Source organism: Pan paniscus, chromosome 15 (genome assembly GCF_029289425.2).
Source record: "Pan paniscus chromosome 15, NHGRI_mPanPan1-v2.0_pri, whole genome shotgun sequence".
Classification (NCBI taxonomy): Eukaryota; Metazoa; Chordata; class Mammalia; order Primates; family Hominidae; genus Pan; species Pan paniscus.
Window position 1 is genome coordinate 73,625,564 of NC_073264.2, and position 14,086 is coordinate 73,639,649.

Genomic DNA, 14,086 nt, shown 5'->3' on the forward strand with positions numbered 1-14,086 from the left:
GCTGCCTCCCTACTGCAGCTATGACAATTGGCAGAGACCAGGGGCAGGTCAGGACAGGTGGTCTCCCAGATATTAGTCCTTGTGGCCTGCCAGTCACAACGGCCCTTCTGCTGCAAGCCATGGAGGCTTAGTGCAGGATGGATGGATTTGATGCAGCTGCTGGCATTTCACTCCCTGCCGCTGCCCTTGGGGAGGAGCGGTACCTGCAGGTTTTTTATAAGAGCAGAAGCTTCCAAAGCTTCAAGGGGCTTCCCATGGGCAGCAGATGTGCAGAGAGGAGCTGCTGTGGCTCTCTGCAGCGGGGAATGTGGCCTGGGCTCTGAGTTCCCAGCTCAGGCCTGTGGGGCTCGAAGATGGCCAACACTAACCAAAGCCTGTTCTGAATTTCAAATTGACACAAAGGTTCCTCAAAACCAGTGATGGTGAACACATACGGGATGTCAGGATGCTGCTGTGACAGCAGGTTTGCTGTTGCCTGAGAGAGACAAGGCAGGTCAACTCCAAGGCAGACAGAAGGCCGGGGAGAGTCCCCAGTGTGTGCAGGGAGAGAAAACTGCTGTCTAGGGAATGTTACCCCATACCCTCCCCCTCTCCCTTCTTGCCCTTTCCCCCTCCTTCCCTCCCTTTCTCTCCCCTCCCCTTCCTCTTCCTCCAGCATGCCTGTTGTTTTCACTTGTACTTAAAAAAATTCTTGGTTTTATGTGACAAAGAAAACCTTTTTATTTTTACATAAAAGTTTATTAAATTTGATTCCGCGGCCTGGTGCAATGGCTCACGCCTGTCATCCCAGCACTTTGGGAGGCCAAGGTGGGCGGATCACTTGAGGCCAGGAGTTCAAGACCAGCCTGGCCAACATGGTGAAACCCCATCTCTGCTAAAAATGCAAAAATTAGCTGAGCATGGTGACATGCCCCTGTAATTCCAGCTACTCAGGAGGCTGAGGCAGGAGAATAGCTTGAACCTGAGAGGCGGAGGTTGCAGTGAGCCGAGATGTAGCCACTGCACTCCAGTTTGGGTGACAGATCATGACCTTGTCTCAAAAAAATTGATTATGAAATTTGTATTTCCATCAGCTCCGGTCATCTCTATATCCAGCTGAGTGATGTACATTTTCATGTGGCACCCAAATCATCCTGCAAAAAGGACCCTGAGCCCTCAGGAACTGCAGGGAGCCTGCAGAGCTCCCAGGGTCCTCAGGGCCTTCCCACAGGGGCTCTGCAGCTCCTCCTCAGTGCTGACAGAGGTGACAGAAAGTGACCTCCCATGTGGCATTGATTGAGGGGGCAGGAAATCACCCAGGTGTCATCCATTTGTGTGAGAAGTTGCAGGGGCCCAGGGGGCGTGGGAAGACGCTGACCCAGAAGGTTGCTTCCAGCCAGGGATTCAGCCCAGACGGCCTCCCTATGTGAACCTGGTTCTCCTGTCTGCCTAGCATGGGGCTGAGGAAGCCTCACTGACTTCGTCTCTGGACATTTGACCCCTTCTGGTCCTTGGAAAAGCCAACACTGGCTTCTTCCTTTAGAGCCAGGTTCCCCGCATCTTTCACCTACTGGTCAGACATGGCCTTCCAGGCAGAGAAAGCCTTGTAGGTACTCTCACCAGCAGATGGCCATTTTCACTTGGCAAGCCTCCCGGCCACTTCCTTCTTTTCACAGCAGACCTGAGAGAGTGGACAGAGAGCCCTACAGAACCTAGGGCAGGCCTGGGAGATGGAGGAGACCCATGCCCCAGCTCAAGAGTCAAGGGCCCACCTGAACAATGAGGCAGGGGAACAGCTCCTTTCAAGCCCTTCCTTCCCCACCCTCTCTGGACTCTGGATAAAGGAACATGACTGCTTTCCTCTCACCCAGAAGCCAGAAGGACCTGAGCACCCAGGACTTGTGGCTGTCAGAGAGCTGTGGAAGGGCAGGGGACACCAGATGGCAGCAGCAAGAGCTGGGCGGCAGCATCTGCCCAGGCCACCTGCGGAGAGAAGGCTGGAATCCGAGGGATCACACTGGGCCAGCATTGAGCCTGTGGCCACCACACTGACCCCTCCTCAGCTCCCCCTCACAGGACCTGAAAGCATTTCTGAGTTAAGTCTGCATAGGAAGTTTTCCAGAGCCATGCCGCATATCCCTCCATCCACTCAGTGCCCATTTTACAGATGAAGAGAGAGGCACCCAGAGAGGTACACCAAGGCAAGATATGGCATAGACAGGATGAGGGCAGAGCCAGCTTCCTGATCTGATGGAAGTCATGAAGCCTTCTCTGCCTTACGCTTGGCTCTGCAGGGTCGCTGAGAGGTCCCTTTAAGGAGATCATCAGAATCCTAAATGGCAAAAAATGGCAAATCAGGGGAAGAGTTGGAGCCCAGCATTTGGGGACACACACACAAAGACACAGACACACAAACACACACACACACACAGTCGTCTTGCCTTGCAGAAATTGGGTTGCATTACTCCAGTCTGCCACTGAGTGGCACCTTTGGGCCATGCACTTGGCTCCAAAGACATTTCTCTGAACAGCAACAGAAAAACATGTTTAACCCTAAAAAAAAAAAAAAAAGAAACAAGTACATCTTACTTTGGATGAAATTTGATGACAGATTGAATGCACTGTCTGCACTTTCCACCACGTCATGTTTCAGCTTCGCTTGTCCCTCCCTTTCTGTTGACTAGACTACCTGTGATTCCCGCTGCTCTCGGAACCAGCACAGGACCTACTCTCTTACTCACTGATGGGGGAGCTGGCCTGTCCATGCACAGGGCAAAGGATATGACACCCAGACCTGGATCCTGCTGCAAGGCTGCCTTGGGAACCATCCTTAAGACCCGGTAGCTGTTGTCCAAGCTTTGGCTCTGGCTGCTGCTGCTCTCAACAGAAAAGAGCTCACTGCTCCCATGCGGATGCTGAGGGATTAAACAGAGGCAAATACGGAAGTGAGCAGATTTTTCTCTCTTGCTCTCTGCAGAAGGAGAACCATTCTGCAGAGAAGTTTTCAATGTATGCCTCTTCAGCATTGCTCCAGATGCGTCCGTCTTCACTCTGAAACCCATATATTGAGCACCTACTATTTGCCAAGCACCGTGCTGAGCACTGATGTGAATTGGCTCAGTTTCTCCATCTATAATAGGAATGGCTGGTTCATTCTTACACAGATAGTCTTTATGATTCCAGGACCCTGCCTGCTTCTGAGATCTCTCCTCCATTTTGATGCCATCAATTGATCCCAACTAGATTTGACAAAGGGACTCACACTGTCTGCATGGTGGCATGTATGTAGCACTGGGGTTCTCAACCAGGAATGAGTTCATCTCCCAGGGGACATTGGGCAATGTTTGGAAACATTTTTAGTTGTCATAACTTGGGAAGGGGGGTTGCTATTGGCAACTAGTGGGTAGAGGCCAAGGTTGCTGCTAAACATCCTACATTTCACAGAATAGCCTCAACAACAAAGAATTATCCAGCCTGAAGTGGCAATAGTGCTGAGGTTGAGAAACCTTCATGTAGAAGGAGAGAAATCCCGTTCTGATAACGAGAAGCACATTGATCTTTTAATATGCAATTCTTTTCTGTTCTGCACCATAGGAACACCTTTGATGTTTTCACAATCTCCATGGTCTTTGCAGCTCATGTAGTGGCATCAGGGCAGGCTGAGAGATGCAGCAGAATGGGTTTCATGGGACATCAGCTCTGGGGCCATCTCAGGCAACATCCCGATGCTGAGCCCCCTGGAACTGACTGTGTTTCTGCTCCCACTTCAGGTTCTGGCTGGCTGTCCAAGATCTTAAGAAACAACCCCTACAGGATGTGGCCAAGAGGGTAGAAGAAATCTGGCAAGAGTTTCTGGCTCCAGGGGCTCCAAGTGCAATCAACCTGGATTCTCACAGCTATGAGATAACCAGTCAAAATGTCAAAGATGGAGGGAGATATACATTTGAAGACGCCCAGGTTTGCTTATCTACTCAAGTGGTTGTCATAAGGTGTTCATTTGTCCCCTTCATTGCCTGACCTATTAACACAAGTTCAAGGCATTGTGGGTAGTTAAAATTTCAGATTTGGTTATTTTTAAGTTCATCAGTGGAAACCATTTCAGATAGGTGCACAGCAAAATCCCAGGATCGTTTTCCTAGATGGGTTATGTATTACATAGAAACCAAAATGTGCAGTTATATGCTTTATTTGTTCCAGGAAAGCCTCAAAGTGTTTTACAAAATCTGAAGGCTTGTAATAAGTCAGTGATAGAATCTGGAAACCAGAACACAGCATTGGGGAAGTGGGTGTAGTGAGTTAGCAGGGCCATGAGTCAAACCCACATCTGTCTACCTCTGAAGCCCACACTGATAACCACCTCTCTACACTGCTTCCGCCGTGATCTCCAGCTCTGCAGTGAATATTTTTTAAGCACATCTATATTCCAGGCTCTGCGCTATGTGATAAGATACCACAAAGAACAGGCAAAACCCCTGTTCTCACGGAGGTTGAGTGGGAGACAGACAAGTAAATGGGCAACTTCAACAGTGTGAAAAGTGCCCCAAATGGGTGAACCCTAGGTTAAAGCAAGCCTGCAGGAGGGACTCCCAACCCTGTAGGACACAATTAAGATGCTCACAGATGCTAGTGATGCTGGCTAAAGAAACAGGAACCACCCTAACCAGCAGACTAAATTTTGACGGCTGGGAGGTGCCATTTCTAAAAATAAGCGTTGGGTTGGTTTCTTACTTCCTGGCCCCTAATTTCTATTTCCTGTCACCATCCCACACCCAGTGACAGGGCTTCAGATTTTGCTTATCTCCTTGACCCCACTTACTTCTCTCACCTCTGGGGCCCCCAGTAGAGAATTTGGGTAGTTTGCCCCTTGCAGACATTATTATCTGATTTAGGAAACTCAGTGTAGCTGCACCAATGCGAATAATGGCATGAGAACAGTGTCCCTTATCATCCAGAATTGCCTTGTCATTTGCTCAGAACTTCAAGATGGAAACACCTACCAACCTCAACACCATAACTATCTACTTCTCTCCCCCTGGTCACGAGCTCCATCAAATGCCTGTGCCAATCACGAAATCATGACTCCTTCATATACCCCTTGCAGCTTCAAAGCAGAATGTTTGAGTCATGAGAGCTCTTTGCTGAGATATGTTTGCTTATGTGTATGTACGTATGCTTTCAAGCACCATATTGACATGGCCAGAGAGGAGAGTGACAGGGGAGTTCCGTGGGGGTTCCCTGCATGAACGAGCTGAAGCTCAAACTCCAATATTTATGAAACACAAGAAGAGAGATACTGGTCAGACCCTTGATGCATCTAGCACAGTATTAACACTCCAAGCATGACATCAGGAGGGATTTATTTTAATTTTTTATTATGAAAACTTTTAACACTTGGAAAAGTGGAAACAGCAAAACAGCAAACATTTATAGACCCTCATCCAGCCTCAAAAATCATCAGTACACGTCTGATCTTGCTTTATCTCTAGCCCCATCTACTTTTTCACCTGCCACCAGGTTACTTTACAACAAATCCAAGATGTTGCATCATTTCATCTGTAAACTTAGATATGTATCTCTAAAAAAAAAGATCCTTTTGTTTTAACATTGCCACAATATCCTTTATCTCCCTCCCCTCCTCACATCCCCTTGCAATTTATTTGATGAAGGATTTAGATCCTTTGTCCTGTACAGAGTTCCAAGCTCTGGATTTTTCTGATTGCAGCCCTGTGATGCTATTTAGCATGTTCTTCTATCATCTCTCTTTCCTATAAATTAGTTTTTTAAGATATTTAATCAGATTTAGGTTTGATTTTTATAGACAAAACTACTTCATGGATTGTGTGGTGCTCTCCTATCAGAAGGCACATGTCTAGCCACCTCTCTTTTTGACCTTTTTGCAGATATTGATGTCTATCGCTTATATCCATTAGTTAATTAGAGGTTACAAAACAACAATGTACTAATTTTATTCTTTCTTCACTTATTAGCTGGAATACTTTCATAAAGAGAAACTTCCCTCCACCACTATGGTATTAACTAGCAGTACAATTCACATAAGAAAAGCAGGATAAATATTTGATTCTCTCCCTTCATTTGCCAGTTTTCAAAATGAGTGGTTTACTATTATCTTCCTATGGTAAACATTAGGGTCTATTTTGGTTTTACTATCTTTGTAAACTCATGAGTTTAAACATATATGCTATGTTTTAATCCATTTTGCTGATTATTTTTATTGATGCTTGGATTGGGCCATCTCTGGCCAGTTGGCTCTTTCTGACACAGCCCTAAGAGTGATCTTTGACATCATCCAAATAGCAGGGAAGCTAAGATATTCCAGTCTTTGCCCTTACCCAGAATAAGCTGTTTCTCCAAGGATCCCTGATTCCTCTTAGTGAGAAATGGTATTTAGAGACTAAAATCTAGGCACTTAGAGTGTTTCATTGTTCCTGGATTGTTTATCATTTCCAGCCCTTTTCAGTCGACAGAGCTAGGAAATGTGTTGCTGTTTATAATAAAAATACATCCTGAGTTCATACTGATACTTTTAATTCAAATTCTGACCTACAGGGGATTTTATTTAACCGCTTGTTTCTTACACCTGTGCCTCTTTTCTCTACGCTGACAATCCTGACTTTCAAGGGCACTGGATGATAGCATAATTACTCATTTGCTTTATACTACACAGAGCAGCCTCTAAACCACAATGCTAAAAATACAGCAACAGTATGATTATCGCCTGGTTCTTTAATTGTTGCATAGTATTCCGTTGTGTGGAGGCACCATAGTTTAGTCAACCAGTCCTCTCTTCTTGGACATTTATGTTGTCTCTACTTCAAGAAAGTTTTGATGGAAGAAGTGGGGAAGTCAGCCTAACAAAGGTTACATATTGACAAGTATCTCAATATCCAACCTACAGTGCTCTACCATTTTCCAAGTACTTCTAAATACATTCTATCTAATTTCCACAGCAATCTAGACTAGACATGAGGATGTCTTAAGCATCCCCATCTTCTTCATTATCTGCTAGGATTAGTCTCCCATGAATTCAAATAAAACACTCTTCCTAAGCCAATCCCTATTTTCAGCCCAATTTCCTATTGCTTCTGAAGTGTATTTCCACCATAAATATACAAAGTGTTCCTTTCTAGCAGAGTGACCTTGGACAAGTTGCTTAAATTCCCTGAGTCTTCCTTTCCTCATCTGTAGAACAGGGATACAATGGAGCCTACGCATAGGGGTGGAATGGGGACCAGGTGAAAGGAAGCATGTCAACCACTAACGATGTCTGGCCCACAATAAGACAGAGTAAATACTACCATCTTATTTTTCTAATGTCACTAATATTCTCTTTTTAAGCTGTAGTGTTTAATGTATTTGGTAAAAATTTTTAAATAATTTCACATAACCTTAGCACCCAGAGATAACCCCTATTTTCGTGTATTTTCTTCCTTGATTTATGTGTGTAGCTACGTGTAAGGTCTGCTCAGGCTGCTACCACAAAATAGCACACACTGGGTGGCTTAAACTACAGAAATTTATCACAGTTCTCGAGACTGACAAATCCAAAATTAAGGTGTCAGCAGATTTGGTTGCTGGTGAGGGCTCTCTTCCTGGCTTGCAGGTGGCCGCCTTCTTGCTGTGTCCTTATAACTCTGGTCTCTCTTCCTCTTCTTATAAGAACACTAATCCCGTCATAAGGGCCTCTCTCATGACCTCATTTGAACCTAATTACCTCTCAAAAGACCCACCTCCAAGTACCACCACACTGAGGATCAGGGCTTCAACAATATGAAATTTAGGGAGACACAACATTCATTCCACAACAGGGCGATTTTGCAAATAGCGTGATCCTGTAACCTGCCTTTTACCTAAAACAGGGGTCAGTTAAAAAACTAAACTTTTCCTAAAAAGAGCCAGATAGTAGACATTGCAGGCTTTGTGAGTCATGTGGTCTATGTCACAACTATTCGATTCTGCATACAAAAGCAGCTACAATGCAACAACATAGCAATGTAAACAACATAAATGAGGACCTATGGCTGTGTTTATTTATGAACAGTGAAATCCAATTTCATATAATTTTTCACAAAATACAATTCTTCTTTTAGTTTTTTTCAGCCACTTAAAAACATAAAAACTGTTCTTCGCTCATGGGATGTAAAGATCTAGATCACAGGTCTGTATCTGTAGATTTGAATCACAGGCTGTAGTTTGTGACCCTGTGCTAAATAAAATCTAGCACATGGTCATGAAAATTATTGAAATGCTTCAAGAAATCCAGAAAGCTACAGGATAGAGGATTGGACATAAAGGATCTTCAGTTTTAGGGGGAGAGTAAGTTAGAGGAGACTTTGTTTTGACGCAGCCATGGCAACACAGCAATCTGAATTGTGAATGTTTCTACATGAGGATTGAGTGTTACGGAGCAGAGGTCAGCAGGTGCCAAGAGACTCACACTGCCTTACCTTCCTGGATAGCACTGGCTGCCTGCCCCAGCAAAGTAGGTGCAGTTCAGAAGTTCCCAGGTATAAAAAGGAGGTTAAAATCCTTAGCAACCCATGACCAGCCAGGAGTTGCATTCAGATGTCCTCGCTTGCTGGCCAAGATTCTGCTCAGACCACACTGTCCCTGGATTGTTAGTGCTGAGGGCTTGGTGGTCGCACTGAGACCTGGAGAAGTTCTAGTCCCTAGAGAAAGGCCAAGAGTCTGGGAGTTCCTTCTAGAATTATCCATTTAAGTTCTTTAAACTTTCTCTTCTCAGTTTGCCTCTCTGTTAAATGGGGATGTTAACACCTCAGCCCATGGGGCTCAGGGGCTCTGGGCGGCTTCCTCATCTGGTCATGATGGTTCTCATAAACCCCCTGCGGTGGTCATATGCTTTAATATTAGTGCTCAGTAGCCTGAGAGAAAGTACAGCCAGATTTATGGATTCACTGGAAGCAGGGACTGGGGGTGGGGTGCAGCCTCTCTCCAATGGGTTTTGTTTCTTATTTGACCACACGCATTGTTAGAGCCAAGTTAATTGCCTGTATTTGCTTCCTGTGGAAATATTTCACAAGACACCCTGTTATCGTGGGCCCAGCATTTGTACTTGTGTTTTGCTGATCCGTTTAGCTTTTTTGAAAATTTTGGGCCAAGACCAAATCTTCCATAAAGGTCTGTGGGCTGTGACCATAGTCCTCAGCTGTTTGCTGTGTTGTTCCAATTTCATAGATTTAGCCTTGTGAGGGGAGAAAAATATATAGGCCATGATTATTTTTTTTTAAGGACTCAGTTCTTTATGCTATGGATTGAATTCTCTGTTCCCAACCATGGGGCCTTAAAGGACCTGCATTGTCACCTGCTTGCTATGTGGTCTGAGGCAAGGGCCTTGACCTTTTGTGCCTTAGTTTCCTCATCTGGGTGATGGGGGTGATGTCTTCTTTACAGCCCGCTAAGGATTTCAGAGAAATCAGATGAGCTAATAGCCCTGAAAAATCTTTGAAAAAGTAAAAAGTGCTATATATTTGTAAGTGTGAACTCACAAAAATTAATGACTTTAGTACTCTCTGGGGTTTCGTAATTCTAAGCTGGATCCAAAAGAAATTCTCTCAAAATATCTGCCCTTAGACGGGAAAAAATGCCAGAAAAGGATGTAAGAACTGAATTTTCAGGTCCTGGAGTGCATCCTAAGGAATTTGAGCTTCTCATCCTGAAGACAGTAGCAAAGCATTGCAGGCTTTTACCTGGAAGATGGTGAATCCCATGGTGATGGGCATAGTAGGCTGGAGCCAAGAGAGAGTTCTGAACCCTGGGGCATGTCATATAAAGCTCTGCTGGCAGTTGTTGGTGGAGAGAATTAAACCACAGGAAGTATTGAGAACCTTCAGCTTCCTTGTAGGGCATTTGCCTCTTTCCAAAGCCTTCACAGGCTCTAGAAGAGATAGAAATCAAATGCCAGCACAGTGGCTGCTTGGCTTCCATTTTAAGTCTCAGAGTACCAAGGATGTTCCAAGGACTATCTCCCTGGATCCATTCAATCATTTGTCCATCTGCCCATCCACCCATGTCATGAACATCCATTCTCCCATTCAAGTTGGGAAACCTTGACCCGTGCGGCATAATATTCTGTGCAGAGGGAAATAACATGAGAAATAGGAGGCCCAGAGGGCTTTTTTTTTTTTTTGCCATCAGGCAGAGCTTATCTAAAAGCACATCATTTTCAAACAAAACAAACCAGACCTAAGAAAGCACTTCATTGAGATAGGATTGGAAATCTGTCCTTTAAGTGGACTGATAGTGGAATAGGACAAGCCAGTCCAGCCCCATTGGCTTTGATCCTTGCAGTTCCCCACCTCACCTTCCTACTCGTCCCAGCCCCACTGCTTTCCTGACCTGTGGTACCTGCTAAGATGCCCCACCCTGCCCTGTACCTGGAGTATCTGGGCCCTCCAGACCTCTGGATTTGAAAGTTATTTCATGGGAGCAGAAATTTGGTCTTCTTTACCTTTTATAAGTTCCTGCATCACAAAGGTAATGCTGAATGCTGAATGTCAGCTAAATGCTGACAATTCATTCCAGAATTATAACATTTTCAGCTGTGCCTATCAAAGAAGCGGGGGACAATTTGTCCCTTAGCTTTCAATTTTGGAGAGACAACCTTGGGGAGTACACCTAGTAGATAGTCAAGAAAAGCAGGTTAAATTAAATTCCTACAATGTGCCGATTCAGCAAAACTTGGAATACCCACTAAGTGTCAGATGTTCTAGGCGCTGTGAATATACAAATGCATAGGGAGGTTCCTTTCCTTAAGCGGCCCTGGGTCTGACTTACCACAGCTCTGCTTGGCCTTGATGAACTCACAAAAGGATCAAAGAGCATGCTCAAGGCCAGAATGAGGTCTGCGTGATAAAAGAGCTGAGAAAGATACCGTCAAGTCCACATCCGCCATGAGCAGACAAGAAGCCTCTAGCAAAACGTTTATATTATTACCTAAGTGTAGATGTTTAAATGCAACTTGATTAAGGAATGCAAGGTTTCTACCATTTGCTTTGTTTAAAAGCCAAAGCCCAGTAGAGTATGATTTTAGGTTTTCCCAGATTATTCAGAAGTAGAAGTCTTCCCAGCTGTTCATCTTTGCTCCAGTGGTGGAGGTGGCGGCATTGCGTGCCAGTATCACAAGACCACACCAAGTTTCCTGGTATTAATCCTCTATTGGAAGGCATTTCCTGGTAGACTCTCATGCCAGACATATTTTAATAAGGAATTCTGTGACACTGCTTGCTCTGGGGGTTGCTCATTTTATCCTGTAGGTGGTTTTATTTTTGGGAGATGAACAGCAGAGTGAGGGATGCATTTTGCAGAGAATAAATCAGTCATTTGTGATCCAGTTCTGTTTATTACCACACAGACTAGTAGTTCCTGACAGCTACTGAGAGAAGACGTCAAAGAGTTCAATTCCAAAATTTCTTGGTTGCTACGTCTAAGCATAGATTCCTTATACCAAACCCCATGACCTCCTTGAGGAGGAAAAGGAAAATACTTTTCTTCTTTTTTTTTTTTTTTTGAGAAGGAATCTTGCTCTGTCGCCCAGGCTGGTGTGTGGTGGCACAATCTCGGCTCACTGCAAGCTCTGCCTCCTGGGTTCACGCCATTCTCTTGCCTCAGCCTCCTGAGTAGCTGGGACTACAGGTACCTGCCACCACGCCCAGCTAATTTTTTGTTTTTTTTTAGTAGAGTTGGGGTTTCACCATATTAGCCAGGATGGTCTCAATCTCCTGACCTCATGATCTGCCCGCCTTGGCCTCCCAGAGTGCTGGGATTACAGGCATGAGCCACTGCGCCTGGCCAGGAAAACACTTTTCTAAGTTAATATCCCTGGTATTTGGGTAGGTGAAAGACAATATGCAAAGCTGTCTTTGAAGCTACACTTTTCTAAGAGTAGGGATTGAACAGCATGAAAATACTGTGCCCTTTGGCCAGTTAAATTAAATCTGTTTTTATAGATGCTTTGCAGAGTAAAGGCAAAGGATCATTTACTCTCACATCCTCTTATGACCTGGAATGATGCCATATGTGGAAACACAGGGCTCCCATGTCCTACTTAGGAGGCTAAGGAAATCCAAAGGGGGCACTTCCCATTTTAGATCCACATGATCCCAGGTTGTTCATCCAAAGATACATCCAGAAGGAGCAACAGCTTCCTATCTTTCACTTATGTGGATGTCCATATTGTTGCGGTATCTTTTCTGTTGCCTCTTCTATGTTTGTTAAGCAGATACTGATTTGTGATCCACTTCAAGTCCTCACCACTGTGCTGTCCTGCAAGAACCGTGCTGAAGAAAAGCTCATTTTCCCTAGGCTTCAGCTAACCGTGCCTAAGGTCTGAGGACCTTTGGTCAAACATATTCAAGTCTCTTGAAAGGTGAGACTCAAGGATACAGACTTATGACTTCCTAAGGGCCCATCAGCCCTCAACGCTTTACCAGGTTGGGACCTTGTTTCCAAAGATGTTCATAGCTCCCTTCAAGTATAGATGGCAAGTTGTGCATGGACTGCCTGTTAAGTGAGAAACCAGAGCCTGGGCCATCCCTGGTGTCTTGGCCATTACCATTGCTAACAGCAGTGATAGTGAATAGTACCCAAAAGGGAATTGTAAGCAGTGGCCACACCTTCTACTAGGATGACTCAGATTTAGGACTCAAGAGGAGGCTCCTAACTTTCCTGCAACCACACATGGAGGGATTTTGTCTCAGCCAACCAGTACTGACTCCCCTTGGGACCCAAGTAAAGGACAATGAAAAGCAGCACATCAATGTGAGAAGAGCATGAGCTTTGGGGTCACAGAGCTCTGGGTTCAAATCCTGGTTCCATACTTACCTTGGGTAAGCCACTTGACCTGTTAGAGTTTCAGTATCCTCATTTGTGAAATGGGGGTGTTTAAACCTAAGCACTGCTTCAGAGCAAACATCACCAACAATTAAAATAATACAGCTAGACTCTGCTCCCAAATCCTCTTTGCTTCTTTCTCCAGAATCTCTCTCATCCCACAAATCATCCTTTGCAAGGACAGTCACAGCATGAAATTATTATTGCCACTTGACATGTATAATCATTTTTGTAGTGCTTCCACTTCTACTTCCACATTTAATTGTGTGATTGACAGGACTAGAAAGGTGAGCTTTTGGCTCCCAGTCCAGTTCCTTCTCCATCACCCCACACAGCAACACCACATTCTGTCCACACAGCCTCATTTTCCTTCAAGAGACTACATGGGACCCAAAAGCTCCCAAAGTCTGGATGTGATTCTAGGCAGCTTAGGTATGGAGGGCAGAGATGAGGCACACACACCTACAAAAAGAAAAATAGGATACTTGAAAATCACAAGAAGAGCTCTTGGCCACTGTGCAATGCTCCAGCTGAGTGGTTCTCCACTCCAGGAGGACGTTCTGAAGCTGGGAAATGAGATCTGTGCTGTCTTAGGAGCCCACAGCACAGGGGAGGACATAAGGGTCTTCTTGAGGAGTTCAGCTGCATGCTTGTGGCCCAGGGCCCCAGTCATTTGTCTGATTAGCTTCCCCACCTCTTGAGAGAGTCACTGTGTTTTGTCTAAAAAGAAAGGAGATTTCCAAATGAGGACTCTCTGAGCAAAATATTGATTTTCAGCAGGTGCGGTTTTGAGACAGTTTGTACTGCATACTCTCTCCAGCTCTCACTGTGCCTCGGACTCTATTGATTCTAGTTGGTTTTGATCCTACCTTAGCATTCCAGGAAAGCAGAGCTCTCCTAGCCCAAGAAGAGAAAATGAAGGTGGAGTGGCTCATCGGGGTAACATCCCTCCACTACAGCCATCAACCACTCCAGGGATATGATGCCTCCTACTGGTGAGGACTCTGGCTAAGACACTGGTGTGATTTAGAGCCCTAGAGCATTGGTTTATCATCATATAGAGAACCACCCTCATCTTCTTTGGAGGAGGTGCCTCTCCACTGCATCCCAAGGTGGGAGTGACCTCTGGTAGTTCTGCTTGTTCATAGTCAGCTTAGTCATCTCTGTTGTGGAAAGAGAAAGAGAGAGAGGGCAAGAAAGAGAAAGAGCGGGGAGAGAGGAAGGAAGTGGGAAAGGAGGG

General features: G+C 45.1%; 1 protein-coding gene across 19 annotated transcripts in view; it reads left to right on the forward strand.

The window, feature by feature from the left end:
* Nucleotides 1–14,086, forward strand: part of RGS6 (regulator of G protein signaling 6) — a 635,028-nt gene that overhangs the window by 583,185 nt on the left and 37,757 nt on the right. For all 19 annotated transcript variants that reach the window (XM_057299740.2, XM_057299747.2, XM_057299741.1 and 16 more), the window contains one exon: nucleotides 3,750–3,936. In XM_057299740.2, coding sequence (XP_057155723.1) covers nucleotides 3,750–3,936 — 187 coding nt within the window. The remainder of the gene's footprint in view (nucleotides 1–3,749; nucleotides 3,937–14,086) is intronic.